The sequence below is a fragment of the Manihot esculenta genome, chromosome 15, assembly GCF_001659605.2.
Source record: "Manihot esculenta cultivar AM560-2 chromosome 15, M.esculenta_v8, whole genome shotgun sequence".
Taxonomy (NCBI): Eukaryota; Viridiplantae; Streptophyta; class Magnoliopsida; order Malpighiales; family Euphorbiaceae; genus Manihot; species Manihot esculenta.
Window position 1 is genome coordinate 25,328,674 of NC_035175.2, and position 20,277 is coordinate 25,348,950.

The 20,277-nt window shown below is 34.8% G+C and overlaps 1 protein-coding gene across 1 annotated transcript; it reads right to left on the reverse strand.

Annotated features, from left to right (window-relative positions):
• Positions 1–222: 222 nt before the first annotated feature.
• LOC110602473 (methyl-CpG-binding domain-containing protein 9) lies at positions 223–17,608 on the reverse strand. Its single transcript, XM_021740006.2, has 10 exons — positions 16,882–17,608; positions 12,728–13,445; positions 11,454–12,554; positions 10,654–11,343; positions 10,016–10,324; positions 8,436–8,771; positions 6,553–6,651; positions 5,488–5,919; positions 1,779–4,052; positions 223–1,094 (listed from the first exon to the last, which is right to left on the reverse strand). Exons 1-10 carry the CDS (start codon positions 17,418–17,420, stop codon positions 792–794), a joined length of 6,801 nt encoding a protein of 2,266 aa, XP_021595698.1. The 5' UTR covers positions 17,421–17,608; the 3' UTR covers positions 223–791.
• Positions 17,609–20,277: the final 2,669 nt, after the last annotated feature.

The following is a 20,277-nucleotide window of genomic DNA, read 5'->3' on the forward strand; positions in this document are numbered from 1 at the left end:
ACAATCCTTATCTGAGAGAGGCCAAACTCATATTAAATATCATCTTATCAATCCACAGCCACTCCTAAACCTTTATTTTTGCAGCGAGTAAAATGTCGGGCAAAAACTAGGCTTAATTGTAAAAACTATGCTTCATGCAGATCAAGTAAAACCCCCAACAAATACTAGCAAGGGAAAATTTTTCAAATTTAAAAACAGAAAAATGAGAAATGGAGGCAGAGATAAACGCAAAATCAAAATGCAAGAATTTTATTCTACCGTATACTGTGAAATACAAGAGAGAGAAGATGGAGATCTGTAAAGAATGAAATATTGCCTACGCCTACTCAATTTTAAATACTTTCATTTTTTTTCTTTTCCTTTTCTTATTTACTCCCTATTTTACATCAATCCTCTGTGTATTTATATGGATACTGCTCTTTGCGAGAAAACCATTTTCTGATTTAATCTTCTGAGCAACAAACTGAAAGCTGCAGCAAAATCATTCCAAAATTTGGCAAATGCTTCATCCGCTAGTCCTTGCCTCCAACGCTGGTGACAGACAATTCCATAGGCCCTGCTTCACAATCCACCATATGAGTTAGCATGTCAGTTTTATCTATGTACATGCACAAGAACCAGAAGCAGCACAATTGGCAGCAGCGGTACATAAGCCAAATCTATCAAATTCGACCGGTGTTAACAGGGCTGCCAGGTCCAAATCAAAAGTCCAGCTGCCACCTTCCAAGTCTCCAGGTTCACTTACACCCAGGCCAAATCTCCTCACAGATTTTGGCATCAAATGGCTCAGGTCAACCTTCTGGTTCCTTTCTTTTCTTGTTAGACTTCCTGCCTGCCTTGCATTTTTCTACTGAATGCAAACCAGGCAATGGCTTCTGGCTTGATATGCTGCAGGACCTCAAATTCTCACTTGGATCTGAATTGGATAATGTCTTCTCATAAACAATGGAAGCATCAAGGGAGTATATACGCAGGGCAAGGGAAGAAACTGTAGAAGTTTTGGCAGCAGCAGAAAGTGATGACCAATACCACCACTCGTTTCGCAAATACTCTGTCTTAATCATCTCCTCCAACACAATGGTTGCTTGGACCATCTGAAGAAAACAATGAAATTTGTTTGCAATCTTACTATTGAAACAGTAAAGTCGCTTATCTTACCTTGTTTAATTAATAAGACGTAAGACTCAGCATGCCAATCAAAAGATGGACGCATCAATGTAACAGCCAAATTGACAAGATTGTTTGGGATAGTTTAGGCATATTCAACATAAACCAAAAAGGGAAAACAAGAGTTTCTGCATTTACATATATCACAGAAAAAGCCAAGATGCAAACTGAAAATAACTTGACTTTGAAATTACGAAACTCCTCAGGTTTTTATCCGAGGAAAAACATGGCACTAGACAGTGCCAAATGAAAGAAATGAGTCCAGGTAACCAACCCCAATTATTTTGGAAATGCAACTACTGCAATACATAAATAATTCACTCCCTACAGCATAACAGAAAACAAGGGAGAGATAAAGACATGAGTCACCAACAAATAGTTCCTAGTAATGATGATGTTTGCAGAGCCAATTATAATTTTAATCTAACATCAGTGCCACATAATCAACCTTCCCCAGTGCCACCACCATAACCATCACTATGTGTCATAGCTATTATATAGCACATGCTATATAACCGTTACGACCACCATAGACCAGTTTGAGGCATACAAAGCATTTCAATAGCTACACCAAAAAATGCCTAGAGAATAAAAACATAATAAAGACCAACCTGATATATTGACTCTGCAGATTTAACATAAGCACGCCAGGCCCACCTCTTTTCCAACTGCCCCTTTGATGGTCTCAAGGCTTCTTCAGGAAGTGCAGCTTCCATGTCAAGCAAATTGATCTTTAATTGCCTTAAGATACATGATACTTTCCCAACTAATGGCCTTAAAGAAGACTGTGGGACTACACAGCAGCAACCGGAAACTATTTCAGGAATATATTTATCTGAAGAGGACTTTCTCCCTCTCTGTTTCATGCACTCCAAAAGTGGCTTATTAGTTTTTAATACTTCATTGATTTCCTTTGAAGCAATTTCCTTGGCAGAATTGTCAGATAAGCTCTGAAGACCTGCATTACTTTCACTTCTGTTTCCTTTAGTAAAGATCAGACTTCCAGCATCATCAACCTTATCACAAACACTGATATCCATCTCAGGCGATATCAACATTAACACAGTATCACTGAGATAAGAAGAAACAGATGTGACAAGTGATGGAATCCCATTTGATCCAATAAGACCTATACCCTGCACCAATTCTTTGTTGGAATCCTTCGTCACAAACTTGGAACATATCTCTGAGAAGTCATATGGGCATTCAGTCTGTTCATTCTGAAATTTAATCAACCTTGAGCCGAGCTCAGAACGACTTTTAGAAGTACAAACTTTGTCCATTTCACCGGTAAACTCTTCTTGGTCAGATTTAAAATTCCCCTTTGCTTTTAGGGAATCATTTGTCGCTTCACTTTTCTCATGGGATGACAGAACAATATAGCACTTACCATCATTATGTGCTCCAAATTCAACATCACTGCAGAAAGTTCTATGGCAAGAGGAGCAGTGGTGTCTGGAAGGCCAAATAAGCTCAAAGCAGTCACATCGGTATGTTTTCTCTTCACATGTTCCTTTGCCTTTCTTTCCTCTCTTCTTCAACATGTTAATGGTCTCACGCTCAACACAAGCACCGTACTTCTTCTCCAGAAACAATGCAGCCTTGGTAACAAGACAATTAGAAAATGGAGATTTGTCATTGTTCATGACTATTGGCAAAGCTGCTTGGCGTTCTTCTTCAACCGTGTTTCTAGTTTGTTGAGTCTCATGGAATCGTAGCTTTAACCATTGGATAATAGACTCTTTCAGTTCTCTTTCCATTTGGTCATTATCTCCCAACCAACCAATAAGCTCTTCAATCTCCGAATCAGTTTCATATGAAACCCATGGTGAGCATGTAGGAATACTATCATTTGGATTAAACATGAATGGAAAACAAGCTCTTGACCCTTCCAAATCCAAAAAAGTGTTCATGCCAAGTGAAGCACAATGCTTGAAAATTGAAACATTGTCTGATAGGCCCCTATGATCTGATATTTTTCTGAGCCGCAATGTCAAACTCCCATCAGCAACAACCCGAGCATGCCCAGCAGGTGTAGCAGAAGCCCAATACAAACGACCTATAGAATCACTGCCCAGAAACTCCCTCCGCGTAGCTTGCTTTAGAAGTTGTGATTCTACGCTGGTAATCAGATTCTGCAGATGAAGAATGTCATCCTTAATGGTGCTCAACTCAGGACAATATGCTTGTGACTCTTTCAAAGCAACAGAAGGCACATTCTCCACACCCTGAATATTCATGTCTGATGAGAGAGAAGGTCCTGGTTGATCTAAAGGAGTTGAAGAGTTTTTCCCAACATGTTCTTGCATGTTATTATGGTGGCAAATTTCACCCGTGTGCTCAGTTACTTGTTGCAAATGATTTGATAAAGGCAACTCGCTAGGCCTAGAGGACCTATCATTTTCTTGATAAGGTCTATTACAACCATCCATGTCCACATCTTTCCCTCGACGTTTCGCATCTACTGGCTTAACAGTTTGACTGTCACAATTATGCTTTTTCCCATAATTCATTACAGAATGATGTTTGTCAAAGCCACAAATCCCAGTCCCCTCTTGACTATCATCTATTGCAGGTACATCATCAGAGCAGGCACAGAAATGATTAGGTCTCTCGCTCAAATTGGGTAGCTTTCCCATACAATTACTCTGATTTGTAGGTGCGGAACCAAGTCCTTCCCCTCCTTCTCCAGATGCACTAGTATCCAACTTTGAAGTTCTCACAGCCAGAAATTCTTCCCTGGACTTAAGATTTTTCAATTCCACTGATAATGCCCGCAATTTCTGCTGTAATTCAGTTGTAGTTTCCACGCACTGCTCAAGGTGCTGACGAACAAGAGCAGAGTTGAGTAATTCATCACAAAGGAACTTAAGAAGAAAGGTTCGCTGCATTCACAATAAAAGTGAAATTTGTTAAGAGAATAACCCAGAGAGAGGGAATGTTACAAACAGTAGAGCCAACCACACTCATGTAAATTACTCATAAAATAAACAAAGCAGCAAACACCAAACATTAACATCGTTGTAATCTCCACTAGTAGGTTATTTCCATAAGATGGGTATATCACACTGACATTTTACCCAACTTAAGAATATGTAAACAGTAAGATACCTCATATTTAGTTTGTAACATAAAACCCCCTGAACTTTAAGTAGTACAAAATCACCCCCTGTGACCTTCAATTTCTGGTTTCTAGATTATTTTTGTGAATTTTATAGACAGTACTTGAACTTATGCACATATAACAATAGGTTCCTTGACTTTAATTTGTAACACAAAAATTTCCTAATCTTTAATTTAATTGTCTAAAAGTCATTTAACATTTAGCAGCCAGTTTCCAAGTTTTTTTTTACTGACGTAACTCTTCCATAAGGCAATAAACCTTGTACCTTCTCTATTGTATCTCTTCTATGTAGCATTCATAAAAAATATTCATGCTTAAACTTATTTTTTCTCCCTTGCTATGTCACATTATCTCTCTCTCTTTGGCTTACTCTATTTTTCATTTATTCTCTCTCCTCTTATTCACACATGTGAATCTTGATCAATTATTTAAGTGGGAATGAGAAATAGAGAGGGGAGAGAGAGAGAGAGAGAGAGAGAGAGAGAGACAACGATGAGAAAATATATTTGTGAGACAAAGAAGAGAATATATTTGTGAGGGAGAGAGAGAGAGAGAGAGAGAGAGAGAAATTATATATGTTTTAATGAAAGGTGCATGAAGAAGATAAAAGGGCGGAAATAAAAGGTTTACTGTCATATAGAAGAGTCATGTCAACAATAAACTTGAAAACTAACTACTGAAGGTTAAAAGAGCTTTTGTGCTATTTAAGTCGAATATTATCGATTCTTGTGTTAAAAATTAAAGTACCTTACCGTTGTAATCATACATTCACAAAACGACTAAGAAATTTACCCAAAATATAACCTAGAAATCAGCTATTGAAGATTACAGTAAGTTAATTCAATGATCATGGTTTTATGTTACAAATTAAAGATGAGTTACCTTACTGTTACATACCCCCTAAGTTAAGATACTGTTAGCGTAATTTACAGCCATAAGATGTTTCTTCCTTCCAACAAAGAAGTCACTTTAAAAATTACTTAATAATTCTAGCAAGTGAAATTTCATAATAATTACAGTATAACAGCATAAAAAGATTCAGGCAAGGAAATTACATTGACATGAGATTTTATCAATATCCTTGTTATCAAGATAGTTTTGCAACAAGGAACATAAAACTAGGAAAGATAAATTACTTGATAAAACCTAGGAGGTGTATTACAGTAACAAAAGCACAATAAAACAAGTACACAAACCTCATCTATGCCAAATTGCCAATAATCTTTTTCTCCCATTGCAACTGCTAAATGCATGAGCGTCTCCAAGTAAACATGGGTAATTTGTCCCTGATACTTCTTAATGTGCGATTGGCCAAGGACCTCAGAACTTACTGATGCCTCTTGAACCACATTGTTGCCAACACAAGATGGACAATACCAATTTCCTTCAGGAATCCTTGCAAGTGGAGGATTGAGGCAGTAAGTATGATACTCAGCATCACAAGTATCACACAACAGCACACTGTCGTCATCTTTATCAACACCACATACTTTACAGACACCATCATCCCAAGGTGCTTTTGGAATCTCATTAGTTGATGCAAGAACATCATCTAAGTTTTTCTTTTCTTCTGCACTTAACTGATCCAATTTAGCATAATCTTCAAACTTCTGAACAACAGTAACCACCTACATTTAAAAGAATGGGTTTTCAGACACCTACAAAAGGAGAGAAGGATAATGTGCTGCAAGTGGCAACATTTATGCAAACACAAGGGATGGACAGAGGTTAAATAGCAAATATGCATATAATTATCAACTGAAGGTTATCTTCCCTGTTTTTCCACATTTTTTACAACTTCGTACTATCCTAGTTATCATTCTAAAATGAATGCTCCTATTATTCGGAAAGTGTCCTAGTCATCTTTCCAAAATTAATGATCCTATTACTCTGAAGGTAAATCATATAAACAAGTGGAACATACCCCATGTTCCATTCTAATTTTATAGGCAGCCCCAGTTTTATGGTGCACAGAACCACAATATCATTTTCAATAGCAAACTTACAAGGTACATGAATCAACCACAAGACCACACCACATTAATACATAACTTCGAATCCACAACACTGCAAACAAACATGTGCATCTTTAGGTCTCATGCACAATGAATATATGCGCATTTAGTAGACAAATAATGAAAAATTTATCAAGCTGTGGAGAGAGAGAGTAGAGACCTCATTATTATAACTGAAGATAAATCATAGTTGATGGTGAAACATCTTCAGAACTATGGGAAGAACAAAGGAGTAAAAGAAAATACCTCCTTTTCATATAAAGTTTCAAAATTTTGTGACAGGGTCTCAGCCAATTCAACCAAATCATGCTGGTCTCTAAATGCAGTGCGTACATTGTTCCATAACTGCCAGGTAAAAGTAATAGTTAGTGCATCTTTATTCATCTTGAGAATTTTGCATATAAAACTATATATGGGCCAGACCAAGGATGAAAATATCCATTAGCAGAACCCATCATAAGTAGATGAGACAATTAGAAAAGATGCAAGATTGTAGGGAAAAGAAAATGAAATGCGAGTCCAATAATATTTCAGAATCACATGCCTAGCCGAGTCAGCCAACAGTACAACTATTAGAAATTTCCAACTCAGGCTTATAGACATGGATTTCAATATGTACAACCACCAAAGTTTCAATTCAGGTTCTCCTAGATCAGACTCTTCAAGCTGCTCCTTTTTTGTTTGTCAATTCCATATTCAAATTGATAATCGGGTTCTTCTTGTTCATCTTCAATGTCAAGTTGCTTTTCTTGTCCAAATTGCAATTTCATATATTCTTCCAGTTCTCTTTCCTTAACTCATATAATTTGTTAGATACCTTGATATCCTCTCATCTTATTTAACAAAATTCAACTTCTCACAATTGATCAAGGAATAACATAACTTATGATCATGACTATTATTATCTATCCAATGACATTAAAGTAATTTACCCTTATTGTATTTGATTTCATAACATAGTTATTCAATGCCATTTTCGCAGTAATTGATTTCATCTTGTTGTCTCTCCAATGAGTCCACAACATGAGATTCTATTAAAGAATTGTAACTAACAAAAGAAACACAAATTTTAGCCTATAGGAGTCATTTCTGCCCAATACAAACGCCAAAATCAGAATCAACACATTGAAGGTAGCAAGGAGGGATCCTGTCAAATTTTGCCAGCATGGTGCTAACACAACAAATCACATATCACATGATGCTATACTGATAGTTGATCAAGCTTGGTTACATGATGTTGAGCTGGCATCACGTTGAACTAAGCTTACAATTGTCTTCAGACCTATGACCTGACCATCAGGTTCTCATTACTGAAGCATCAAAAGGCAACTTCATGATAAAGCCAATGGAGTCAAAAGCTACTGTCAAGGTCAGGTCTCTATTTGCGTTCAAGCAGCCAGATTTAGTATCAGTGTCGTTGCCTACTTGGGCTGTTAATTGATACTGGTAGCACAGTGGTGCATGCACTGGGAGTTGTGGTCTTCTGGTGGCAGTAAGAAGGCACAACTTTAGTTTGCAATGATCCAGGGTTTTTTTATGAACCAAGGAACATGAATGTTTTGGATGCTGAAACAGAATTTATGTAGAAGTAATAGGTTATTTAGGATGAGAGGTAAAATTCTCAATTTATTTGCATCATAATAAAATCTACAAATATGTACAGATCCTACTCCGCATTTATAGAGTTCTGTAACGCTAACTACATTAGGATTGGGTATCCTAAATCCAACTCTAGTTAGGAATCACGAATAAAATAGAACTACCAACTTCAAAAAAATAAATAAATAAATAAACTACTATGAGCTATACTTTCTCTAAAACAAGTAGTACTAATAGTCCTAAAAATCTTAGGATTCCTATATCATGCACCTCCACGATATCCCTAAACCTAAGAAATCTCAAAAAAAGATTCAGAAGTACCAGAAGACAATTGCTAAAGCAAAGTCGCATTAAACAAATAAGTCCACAGTAATAAATATCCAATGCATTCAAATAGCTGTTTGAATGAAACATCCCTTGGATAAAAAAAGGAAAACAAAAAGAAGTAAATAACAATTCATGTTCATGCCCTCATTCAATATTAGTCAAAGAAACTTTTTTCAAAGAAAGCTAAGGACAAGTAAGCAAACCTCTCGAACATCCTCAAGAAAAGATTCATGTGATCCACCATAGGCTCCAACTGCCAATCTCAAATCAATTGTCCTAAAATCTAGAGGACGAGAAACCATGGCTGGAGATCCAAGAAGTCCCTCATCATCATGGTCGCTGGTATTTATTAGATTTCTTCCCAGCAAGGTGCAGAAAACCTTAGAATCATCAGCTGCAGCAGCTTGACGGAGTACAGCACGACATTTTTTCATTATAATGTCCGATACAGATACAGTAATCTTCCTTTTATTTCTCTTCTCTGATTTCTGAGGCAACTCTTCACTCATTAAATCTGCTAGCACTGAAAGAACTGCTTTCTGTGTTCAATCAATAAGCAGCATTTAATTTTGAATCATGCATATGAATAACCAGTATTAAAAAATTGAACCAAGCTCAACAAAATAAGTATTCTCAAGATGCATTTAACATGATACGAGAAGTGCTATGTAAAAGAGTACAAGAGATGGCAAGCAAATCCAAGAGTACTCTCTTCTTAAAACCTACATGAAAAGTTCACACCTTTGGCAGTAGCATATAATCTCTTGAGTACAGTTAAAAAGCTTTCCTCAAAATTATTGACTAAGGACATCCCCTTCAAGACATAGAAACATGAAAACCAAAGAAACACAAGCAATTGAGTAATTTGGTGCAAGAGATTAAAGCAGACCTAGGCCTGCAAATCTCAAGTGGCAGTGATAAAAGAGCACAAATATATTAAGCTTCAGAACCAATGAAGCACTCTGCTATAACATTTTATTGCCTCAAAGCACTAGAGTACATCAATGGTTCTAAAATTTCTAACTAGGCCCATGGAAGGCTATTTTAAGGGATTTCGGCATTGCCTTGGTTCCTTTTGACACTTATTCAAACAATTTTTAAAGATTAATAAATTGTAGACTAGGCACCATAGTGTCTTTCATAGGAAAGTGAATATCGAACAATAAAAAAATTCTACTTTTCACATTACAACCTTCAACAAAGATGAACTCAATTGTAGCTATTTGAAAAAAGAATTTCAGAATTTCTGAAATAGGCACAAATATGACACATTGAGACGTCTGATTGGATAAGCAGATTTGAACAGAGGTACATGAATACAAATTTTTGCTCAAACAGCCTCCATGCTACAATTATTGTTTTTAAATTGAAGTTATAGGGCTTATTTTTAACCTAACAACACTATTCAACTAATTATCCGAAGTGTGAATATCAGTTTCAATCAAATTATGATATGATATTGGTTCCAAAATTTAAGTTTTGAATTTGATGCATAAATTTAATATTCCTTTCAAATAAAGAATTTCCCAACAAGTGCTAAAAAGGCTGAGAATTCTCTGAAAAGAATACAAAGGCTTCTGCTTTGTGTGACAGATAAGAGAAGAAAACATATAAAGCAATTACCCTAAGCCTTATTTATCAAATGGAATAAATACTTGGAAAGAAAAGCATGCACAAAAAGTTGAAGATAAATGAACCATGTGAGATTGTGCAAGGAATGAAATGCAAACTAGTCCAACTAAGTACTAAAATGATTTCACCAAGAAAACAAGTTTCTAACTACCTTGGTAGGACCTGATGCGTTGCCCTTGTAGACTTCCTTACTAATGGAATGTTCTAACCTTTTCTTCGCCCATTCTGGAGGACATTTCTCCAGTGCCTCATATACACACTTTCTGATTCTAGTCCCCACATTGGTGGGTAGCTTTCTAACAGGTTCCAGCACCTGTGCCCACTCTGGGATATTGTCATCATTCACACTAGTCTTTTCACAAAAAGAACCACTTGCATTAGTTACTTCATCCTCTATGGTAAGCAGATCTTTTTCCCTGTTCAGAGAACCACAAATTTTCCTTGTAGCCTCTGCAAGCAACTGAACACAAGGGATAGAACATCAATAAAAATTTCCATTAGTTCTTGTAACTTCTCACAACAAAATAGAAGCAAAAAAAGAAAAAAAAAAGAAAAAAAAAAAGGAAGAGTACATGTCATGCACAAATAAAAGCATGCATAGCACAACACAAACATACACATGTTATCAGAAACCATACGCCCACAGCAAAATTGAAAAATAGCTGCAGACAAATAACAAAGGATTGGCCAATAGAATCAACAATCAATCACAGAAGTCTCCGACCAAAAAAAAAACTTCTAATGCTTTGAGTCAATGAAGCAGAATAAAGGAATGAGAGCCGATCTTACAAGTGCATCTGCCTCCATCCCTGCTACTCCAGCAAGTGAGCCACAAAGTACACCACCATCACCTTGTAGGCAGCGGAAAATTTTACTGCTTTCACGCGCAGTAACATCGGCAGAATCAAGGCTACCATCCATGGATAAGACAGCCAAGATATATCTCCGGGCTAATTCAGGCCAAGTTAGCTCATTGATGGGGAGTATACTAAGCTTATTTCTCAATGGAATTAAGTTGTCAACATCTTTCCTCCTTCCCCGTTTTGATTTTGATTCTCCAAAATCAAAATTTGGATCGACAAGTGCAGCAACCTTTGATTGCAGCTCAGTTATTAACACCGATAGCAGTGAAATGTGAACCTTCGTCAATGCTACTCCAGAGAATCTGCTGTAAGAAAAAGATGCAAGTGTATCTTGGGCTGAATCATCTGTTCCTCCTTTCTCCACTTGTATCAATACATGAGAATTATCCCCCTGAATGCCCTCACATAACTCTTCACATGAAGATAAGATTGGTCCATTCATGCCATCAACTTTATCTGCATCAACAATTTCACTTCCAGGAACCTTCTTCTTGAGATTTGCTGAAACATTTGAGACATCAAACCATGGGTTGATAAGTTCTTCTTCAAGTTCCCCTAACAACAAAGGTTCTTTTAAACCCAATATTTCTTGGAATCGCCATAGTAGCTCCCATACCTGCATGGCCAGATCCAGAAATTATGAGGCCTCATAATCATATAAACTTAATTTCATATCTAGAAAATACAAAATGGATTCTTCGATCCAATTTACTAGCATACAAGTACCTGATATAAGTCGCCAACAAGAACAGGTGGAAGCTTGGAGCCCAACCACCTCCCTGGAGGAGGATAATGATCAACTCGCTCACAATCCTTTCCCAGCCTGGGTTTTTTGCATCTTCGAAGTACATCATCTAACTCTGCTTCATTTTTCCTTTTAGCAATTAGTATCCCATTTCCAACTGTTTGGGATTCAGAATAATCATTTCTATTAAACAGAAATTCATACTTTGAACAGGCATCAACACCCGGAAGCTGCTCTATGATTTCTTGCACAAAATCAGTGTCCAATCCAAATCTGTCCTGATCCAACCATTTAGACAGAGCAACAGCTAAATTGTCAACTTTGCCCTCATATTCAAGTGGGATGCCAAAAGAGCCAGGGGAACTGCAAAATTTGGCCAATGAGGCAAACTTTTCTAGGCTCTCTTTACCATCATTGGAGGCCGGCAACCCAATTTCATTATTGACATGTTTGCAGTATAGCTTAAGGATACCTTTCCGATAGCATATTTCAGAGTAAGCATCAATTAATTTCTGAGACACCATTCTCCATGCTAAAGATGATGAGCATTCTTCTGCTGAGATCTCACCGATCTCGTCTCCCAACACCAAATTGTGTGATGAAAGATCTGCAGAACTGCTGCAAGGAGAAATAGTTTGCAATCTCTCTAAAGTCTGAACACTGTAAGTCACATTTGAACTACTATCCAGACAAGTCAAGATATCATCTTCTGTTGGTGGGGAAGCATCTGCAAGTATCATCTCAATTGTGCCATCGTCATCACAATCCATATTCTGGCAAATCATACCATTATACTCTTTGCTCTTTTGACCATCAAATTGGCCAGGGCTTTTTCTGCATAGAACAGTTGAGCCTTCAGGAACAGGCAACACTGAGCATGAAAACCTCCTGACTTTGAAGACAGGTCCAGAATCACCACCATCCAACACTTCACACACGAACAGTGACCCAGTAACTTTGTCATGCCAACAGGATCTATAACCTATGGGCCAAATTAGCTGAGCATCATGATATGAAGGTCTCAAGTCGATTTTTCCCAAAGAAATAACAAAGAAATCTTCAAACTGGATAGGAAGTCCTTCCTGAAATATAAAAACATAGTGGCATGCACAATCAGGCAATTGAGGGATATACAACTCAATAATAAGCACAATACAAAATTGTCTTAACACCATAATGAAACAGGGAAAAAAAAGGACATTGAAACTAAATCAAAGTGGACATAGTATTAGTATTAAATTGAAAGCTTTCTTACATCTGATGGCAGCAACTTAGCCATATCATCTTCTTCTGCATCAGCTTCTCCAACTTTACCAAATCTAGAATCTCCAATTTCTGTACTTTGACCATTGGACAAGAGCTCCTTGTGATATCCATTTACCAGAGCTTGTTTATTTTCAGTAAAACCATTGGCAAGTGAAGATCTTTTTGACTTTCTTCTTTTGGGCAAACGCAACCTTTCTTGCAGAGGAGACCCATCACTTCTATTGTCTGTGTCCATTGAATTGCAATTGGGTGTCAACCCAAGATAACAAGCAACCTCAGACATTGAACCAAATGTTTTTCCATCCGGAGAACAATAAACAGCATATACTTCATAATTAGCAATGGAATGTTTCAATTCCACATGCCAACCTTCATCCAATAACCCATGTCTTTCAGAAATGAATTCTCTAAGACCCTGCAGAAGAATCTCATTTGGACTTCGAGATGGTAATCTAATGGCTGTATTATTACTACTTCTAAGCCTTCCTAGAGGGAAACCTAAATCTATCTCCTCTAAACTTCTATCCACAGTCTGTGCGTGATGCAATATATCTTCAAAACCCACCCTGAAAGCCTTCATCATGAGCCCAGAACCTTTTTTGAAGTCAAAAGGCCCAAATCCATTTCCCGCATACAAAAGCTTAGAATATGTCACTGGAGCAACAAATGCATCTCCACTAGAAGAATTACCAACCAGAGTGTGCTTTCTAAAACAAAGCATATGCAACCAGTAAATATTTCATGTTAGCGATAAATTAATCAATAAAAACATTATATGAAGAAATATGAAGTTTCCAAAGAAGATGGCAAAAAAATAAGCAAGAAATTATAATTATATTGCTAATAACAAATTAAGTTTTTCCTTTTAGTTGTAAACAATAAATATTTTCCAAGTGGCCAGAAACAAATATAAAAAATAGGGAAGAGAAGGACAAAAAAAAAAAATTTAGAACTCCGGCAACTAAACTGTCATGAATCCCAAGTGTAATATCTAGCCTGAAACAGAAAGTCAGCATGTCTGGCAAAGAAGAGGACAATATGAAGGGAATGAGGATTGATAATTATTGTAAATGGCTTCAGTGATTTAGCCCAAAAAAAAAATGGAGTATCAGGACTTCAGGTGATCATTCTTCTGGTTGATCAGCCCTTAGCATTTCTGCCTAACACATTAATATCCACAAGCACACTGATAAGCTATGCTGCAAGCATGCAGTTATATTTTGATATTTGCCTATGAACAAAATGTGCAATAGAAAACTTGCTTCACAGATTAAATTTCACTATCATCATCCAGTACACTGATCAGAGAAAACTGGTGACTATCCACTAGTTGAAAGAGCATCTCAAAGCCTGAGAGCACAACCAGGAATAAAACTACAACACTATTTTAGGCTTTGAAACTCTAAATATTATCATGCCACAGATTATTCATGTTCAATTCCCAAAATGAGGCCTCAAAAGTTTTAGCATTCATTAATGAACTTTAACAAGCCATATCTTACGTGGTATTCATACTTGGACAATTAACCTTAGGCCTAAGGTAGAGACAAAAAACAATGCAGAAGAGACTTACTTTCAAAATAAGGAACCACCATTCTAGAGATCCATATTTAAATCCTATATGGAAGCTTGGCATGTAGTAGTGATCCAATCACATCCTATGTTGTAAAATATGGTGCTTATCTCCATAAATCAGAAAGATCCTTCAACAAGGATCTCATGCACGGGTTATAGCAACAGTCTGAGAGATCCTTTTAAAGGCTGCTCAGAGAACAAACCTTGTGTTGTATTACTAGGGCCTAGTAGGCCTTGGGGCTTGCAAGTACCAAGTCTGACGACCAAAAACTGTTAGAATTGATCCAGTATTTGTGGCAGTTGAAGGGTTCTTTGTTCTCCGAAATGGCTTACTTTATTCCTTTTTCAATTTGCTGCATGCAGCTAATTTGTAGAATTATGCATGTCCCCAAACAAGAATTTATCACAACTTTTGGGCAAAAGCTACTATGCAGATTAGCCTGAACTTGCTCTTAATCTTTAATTGGTGAATCTTCATGACGACCTAAGTTTTCACTTTTAAGTTCAAACTAGAACTTGGAAATTCTACAATATTTTTGGATAATTTTATGATACAAACTTGGAAGAGAAATCCAGTCAAACAGAGTTTCATTTTCCCTCATATGATAAATTTAAATGTTCAACTGAGACCTAGTTGATTTGATGTGTTGAGTGTTGAGATATTTTGCAGGTATAAGCTTATTTCACTACAAGCCCATAACAAACCTACCCTACTACAGGACAGCACATCGACATCCAATTTTTTTGGAAAAAAAGAAATTCCCATATCCTTAATTTTTTCTGTTCCTTGCATTTGTTACAATAGTTATCAAGCTAAGTATAATAAGCTCAATACTTATGGGATGTGCCATGTTCTTGAAAAGCTTCAAGCTTCTAGTGCCAAATCTGAAGAAGCAACAAATAACCATCACAAAGAAAAGCATCTTCAGAGGTATCAGGCAACTTTATTATTTTTCATCATCGACAGAGATTTCCAATTGGATTGCATAAAATGCTAAGTTGAAGAAGGTTTGGACTATTCCACATTCTTAAGAAATTTGGCACAACAAATTGTATCTTTTAGTACCCATAGTTGTCAAATAAGGATTCAAATTGAGAATCAAGACCTTCATTTTGTGAATCAAGAATTAAATCAAAAGATTCCATAAAAATTTTTTATAATTTATTACAATTAATATATGTTCTAAAAAAGTTCAAAAAAAAAAGTCACAATGACATATTTTAACTAATATAAAATTAAAAAGCAAATTAACCAAAAAAGTATAAAGAAAACAAAAGAATAAAAAGAGGGAAAAAATGGTTGGTAGAAGAAAAATAGAAAAGATGAAGGTTTTATCTGCACTTCTATAGCAAAAATTAAGTGAAATCTTAAATTTTGAACCAATAATAGGTATCAAAGAATCAACCAAACAGGATCAATAGTCGGTCCATCAATATTAATTCATCAGATTACTATTGATTTTTTCAATAAGTCACAATTGAGGTACATTTGTGATTACTCCATAAATTTGAATCAATAGGATGGGGAATTGAATTACATTTTAAATTCACTCCATAGGTGCAAATTGCTAGGATGAGGAATCAAATCAAATCCTAAGATTTGAATAAAGAATCTGTAAGATTCTAACAAGGTGCTAGTACCCATTTGGCATTGGATTAGACTGTTCTTCACACAAAATAATAATAATAATAATAATAATAATGGCCAAACTGCAGTCTAATAAAAGCCATCTCTAAGATGTTCTTGAAATGTTCTGGCCATAAGCATCTTGAAAGCAATTCTTGAATATTCATGTCCAACACAACCAATAATGTACTCTCCCAAAGCAAAGGTAACAGCAATCCCAATAGAGATTAACTTCCAAAATATGTTCTTATAAATCCAATCTTCAAAATGACAAAAAGAAAAAATCTAGGTTTCAAATTCATGAAGATTCACTTGTGTGAGGAGATTGTTATTTTACCTTTGAGGAGACCATAATGTGATTTTCTAAGGACCCTATTTCAAGATATTATTGATATCAAAACTGCCAAGATGGATTGAGGTAAGATCAAAAGAGATCTAGTCAATTAGACAAAGGGACCTATAAAAATAGTTCCTGGATCAGTGTGCCTGCAATCCAAAGATTCAAAGAGGATCTATTTCAATATCAACTAGAAACTTTCTCAATGGTAAGTGCATTGGAGTGAATCTAGGAGGTCTCAAGTTCAACTCCTCCCAAACCCTATCTCCCTTTGTAACTTTGGGGAAAAAAAATAGATATTTCATTTGTCAAGTTATGAATTAGAGCATTTATTCCAATAACTAAAAATTTCAACACAGATTTTTTCCCTCTAATTAGAGCATCCCGATAGTAGACTGCTACATAAACTGCTACATTGAAATTTAGTCCTGAAATTTCATTACACAAATTTGGCAAGCAGTTGGGAATTCAACGGTTACCATCAATAAGACCCATGAACACATTCAAACAACAATAACCAAGACTAACTGTAGTTCAATTTCACCATTTGAAGTTACAAAATTTTTCATTTCCTTAAATTACAATTACATCCAAACAGAAGTACCTCAAATTGACCCGCTCCTCAGAGCTCTCCCCATCGCCGTCGCAGTCGCTTGGCGGCGAAGCATTGATATCCAAAATCCGCTTACTCTTAACACCTAAAGGCCATCGTTTACTCTTAACACCACCGCTCACGCACTCTCCACATATCCAATCCACCAAATTCATAGCTTGCCTTCCGTGCATTCCTGCACATGATATATGAAACCCGCGCTCACAACCGTCGCATACAACCACATGCCCTCGCACCTCCGGCTTGCCGCAGGCCCCGCAGGTAGGCAGCCCCTCCTCCCCAGGCAATCCGGCAGCTATTCCGCACGGCGGGTCCTGGTTTTCGTGGAAAGAGCGGACGACATCAAGAGACTCGAGCTCAAGAGGCTCAGGGTTGGGCAGTACAGGCTGAGTTGGAGCGGGTGTGCGTACGGGTTCGGATACGGATATGGATACAGCTATGGAAGGTGGGGAGGAAGTGGAAGGGATCTCATTGAGATCGATACCAAGGGGAGAGCGAGAGGTTAACTCGCTAGAATCAGTGAGTTCCATTACCCGAGTTGGGAGAACAAGAACATTATTTTCGTGTTTCTACTTTTGTTTTGATCAAGCAAGAGAGAAAAATGGAGATCGAAGTCCAAAGGGCTTCGGTAACGGGTATACGTTTGGAGTATTTATTTAATTCGGGTTAGGGAAAGAGGGGGAGGCTGTTGGGTCCAAAGAAGAGTTTGGAAGGATTTTGGATTATAGAAAGAAGGTTTTGTTGTGTATTTCAGGAGTGAGTTTTTTAAATAATAATAATAATAATAAAGGTAAATTATATTTTAATTTTTAAATTTTAATTATTTAATATAAGTAAGGGATCAGCTTTTTTATTTTTTTATTTTTTTTTTGAAATGGCAGCTTTTCTATTTTTAAAATTAAATATTTAAATTTTAAATCTTAAGGATAAATTTAAAAATTATAATTAAATTTAAAAGAGTGGTTTAAAAAATAATATTCGTTGTGAATTCGAATCGAATTTAAATTTTATATATAAAGTATGAGTGTCAAATCCATTTATATAAATAATTAATTTAATATAAAAAATATATTTTATAATAGTGTTTATAAATTTTTATATATTTTTTATTTAAAAATTAAAATTTAAATATTTTTTAAAAATATTAAATTTTTTAAATGAAAATTATTAATAAAAAAATTTTTATATAAATTACCAATTAAAATATATAAGTCTAAATGGATTTAAATTTTATTCGAATAATAATAATTAGATTTAAGACGAATTAAAATAATTTAAATGGATTCGAGAAGGATGCGAATATTTCATATGTTTACATCCCTAACTATGCATAAATTTTTCTCCAAACAAATAAAGAAAAACATTAAATATAATTTTTAAATTTTACAAATAATATATTTATCATATAATCTCAATCCCATAAAACCCATCATTATAATTTTTTTTTTCTATTACCAAAACTTTTTTTTTTTTCCGGTTTGAACTTCTGTGTAAGTTGAATTGGGATTCTCAGTCAAAAATCGTTCTCATGTCGTTGATGGCAGCTGCCACAGTAGAGCACTTTCAATTGCTTGTTCAATTGGGATCAAGATTTGGAACTAAAACTACAGTAGACCTACAATTCATGTTGATAATAGGAGATTGGGGCCAAATATCACTACTAAATTATTAGAATTCAACAGCTTGTAGATGAATGCATCATCTAACTCCCAATTGAATTACTTTGCGATACTCTTTTAAAATTCACAAATAACTTCAATTGCTCAAAATTATTCTAACATTAACATGCGATTTAAAAAAATTCAAATTTTTTTAAAGATTTGAATCATAAAAGACACTATAATTTATTATTTTCGCTCAATTTATTATAATTTTTCATTCAAAACCTGTATTTACATCTTAAATTCTGATCTCTCTTATTCATGCTTATGTAATTTCAAAATAAACATTTCTTTTTCATCATTGAACTCTTTATGTCAGTTGATGGAATAGATCCCTCTCCTTGGAAATTTTGCATAGAATGGCTGTGATTCGACTTTCTCCATGGATTAGAGTAGTTAACATGGGGTGTCATCAAAAGAAGGCAGCATAGGAGATGAAAATTATGGTATTGTGAGCAAAGGCAGAAAGCAAGAAATGGAAGCAATGGAGGAGGTGGGAGCTTAGTCGAAGGAGTAATGTCGATTATTAGTGAGGGAGAGTGAGAAGGGGTAATTTTTTTATGATAATATGAAAAAAAGGGCATGTGGAAATTAGATTGTGAGAGAGAATTACTAGATGAGTGTTCCAATTGTAGGAAAATGGATGAAATTAGAGTTTTGTATGTAAATAATGATAAATTTTTTTATTAATTTAATAGATTTGATGTACGAAATGAGCTAATTTAAAATTTATTTATTTAAATATTTAATTTTTTTTAAAAAAAATTTATCCGTTAATTATATTAAAATATGAAAACTAAAATATTATTTATCCTAATAATAATAATAATAATAATTATTATTATTATTATTATTTGAATATTGATAAAAAAAAAACTATTTTATTTAATTTTTGTTCAACCTCGCTTTCGTATTAATCAGTCGATTTTAATTTATTTCATAAACATAATAAAAAACTCCACTTCTATTATCACAGTTTCTAGGTTAATAAAATATAATAAAATAATATATATTTCTTTCTCTCTTCCTCCTGTCTCTTTTCAAATGGTTTTTTTTTTTTTAATAAAAGAATATATATTAATAAGTTTAGTAAAAAAATTCAAAGTTAAATTTTAAACTTAAATATTATTTATTAAATATATTATTTATGTATTATAATTTTAAGGAATTATTATTATTATTATTATGATTATTATTATTATTATTATTATTATTATTTTAAGGTAATATTTGGTCATTTTGACTATTTTAATTATTATGTAATTACAGCCTCTTTAATATATTTTAACATGTGAAAGCTCATATAACCATATTGATTACAAACATTTAACAAAGTATGTCAATCAAAGAAAAAGCAAAAAATTTAGGAACTAAACTAGTTTATTTTTTATTTAATTATATTATATTATTTTTAACTAGACAAAATATTTAAAATATGTTTAATTAAACAAAGTATTTAAATATGTTTTAATAGAATTAGTTTATAATAGTTATAATATGAAAATAATAATAATATTTTAAAATATTTTAAAATTAATAATATTCAATAATAATTGATGCTAAACGACGATCCAAAACAAGTTATGAGCTGTTACCGTAAGATAGGTCATGTGATAAAAATTTGATAAAGTAGGAAACAAAGTCTAGTCCGATAAAAGAAAAACATAAACATCTTAATACCCGGTTTATTATTAAAGGCCCGCCCTTCCCTTGACAGGACAAGCCT

Coding starts and splice junctions, on each gene's coding strand:
- LOC110602473 (XM_021740006.2), bottom strand. CDS start 17,420: ATGGAACTCACTGATTCTAGCGAGTTAACCTCTCGCTCTCCCCTTGGT. Junction 8,772..10,015: donor ACGCATCAGGTCCTACCAAG/GTAGTTAGAAAC, acceptor GATTGAACACAG/AAAGCAGTTCTTTCAGTGCT. Junction 4,053..5,487: donor GGCAATTTGGCATAGATGAG/GTTTGTGTACTT, acceptor TTGTGAATGCAG/CGAACCTTTCTTCTTAAGTT.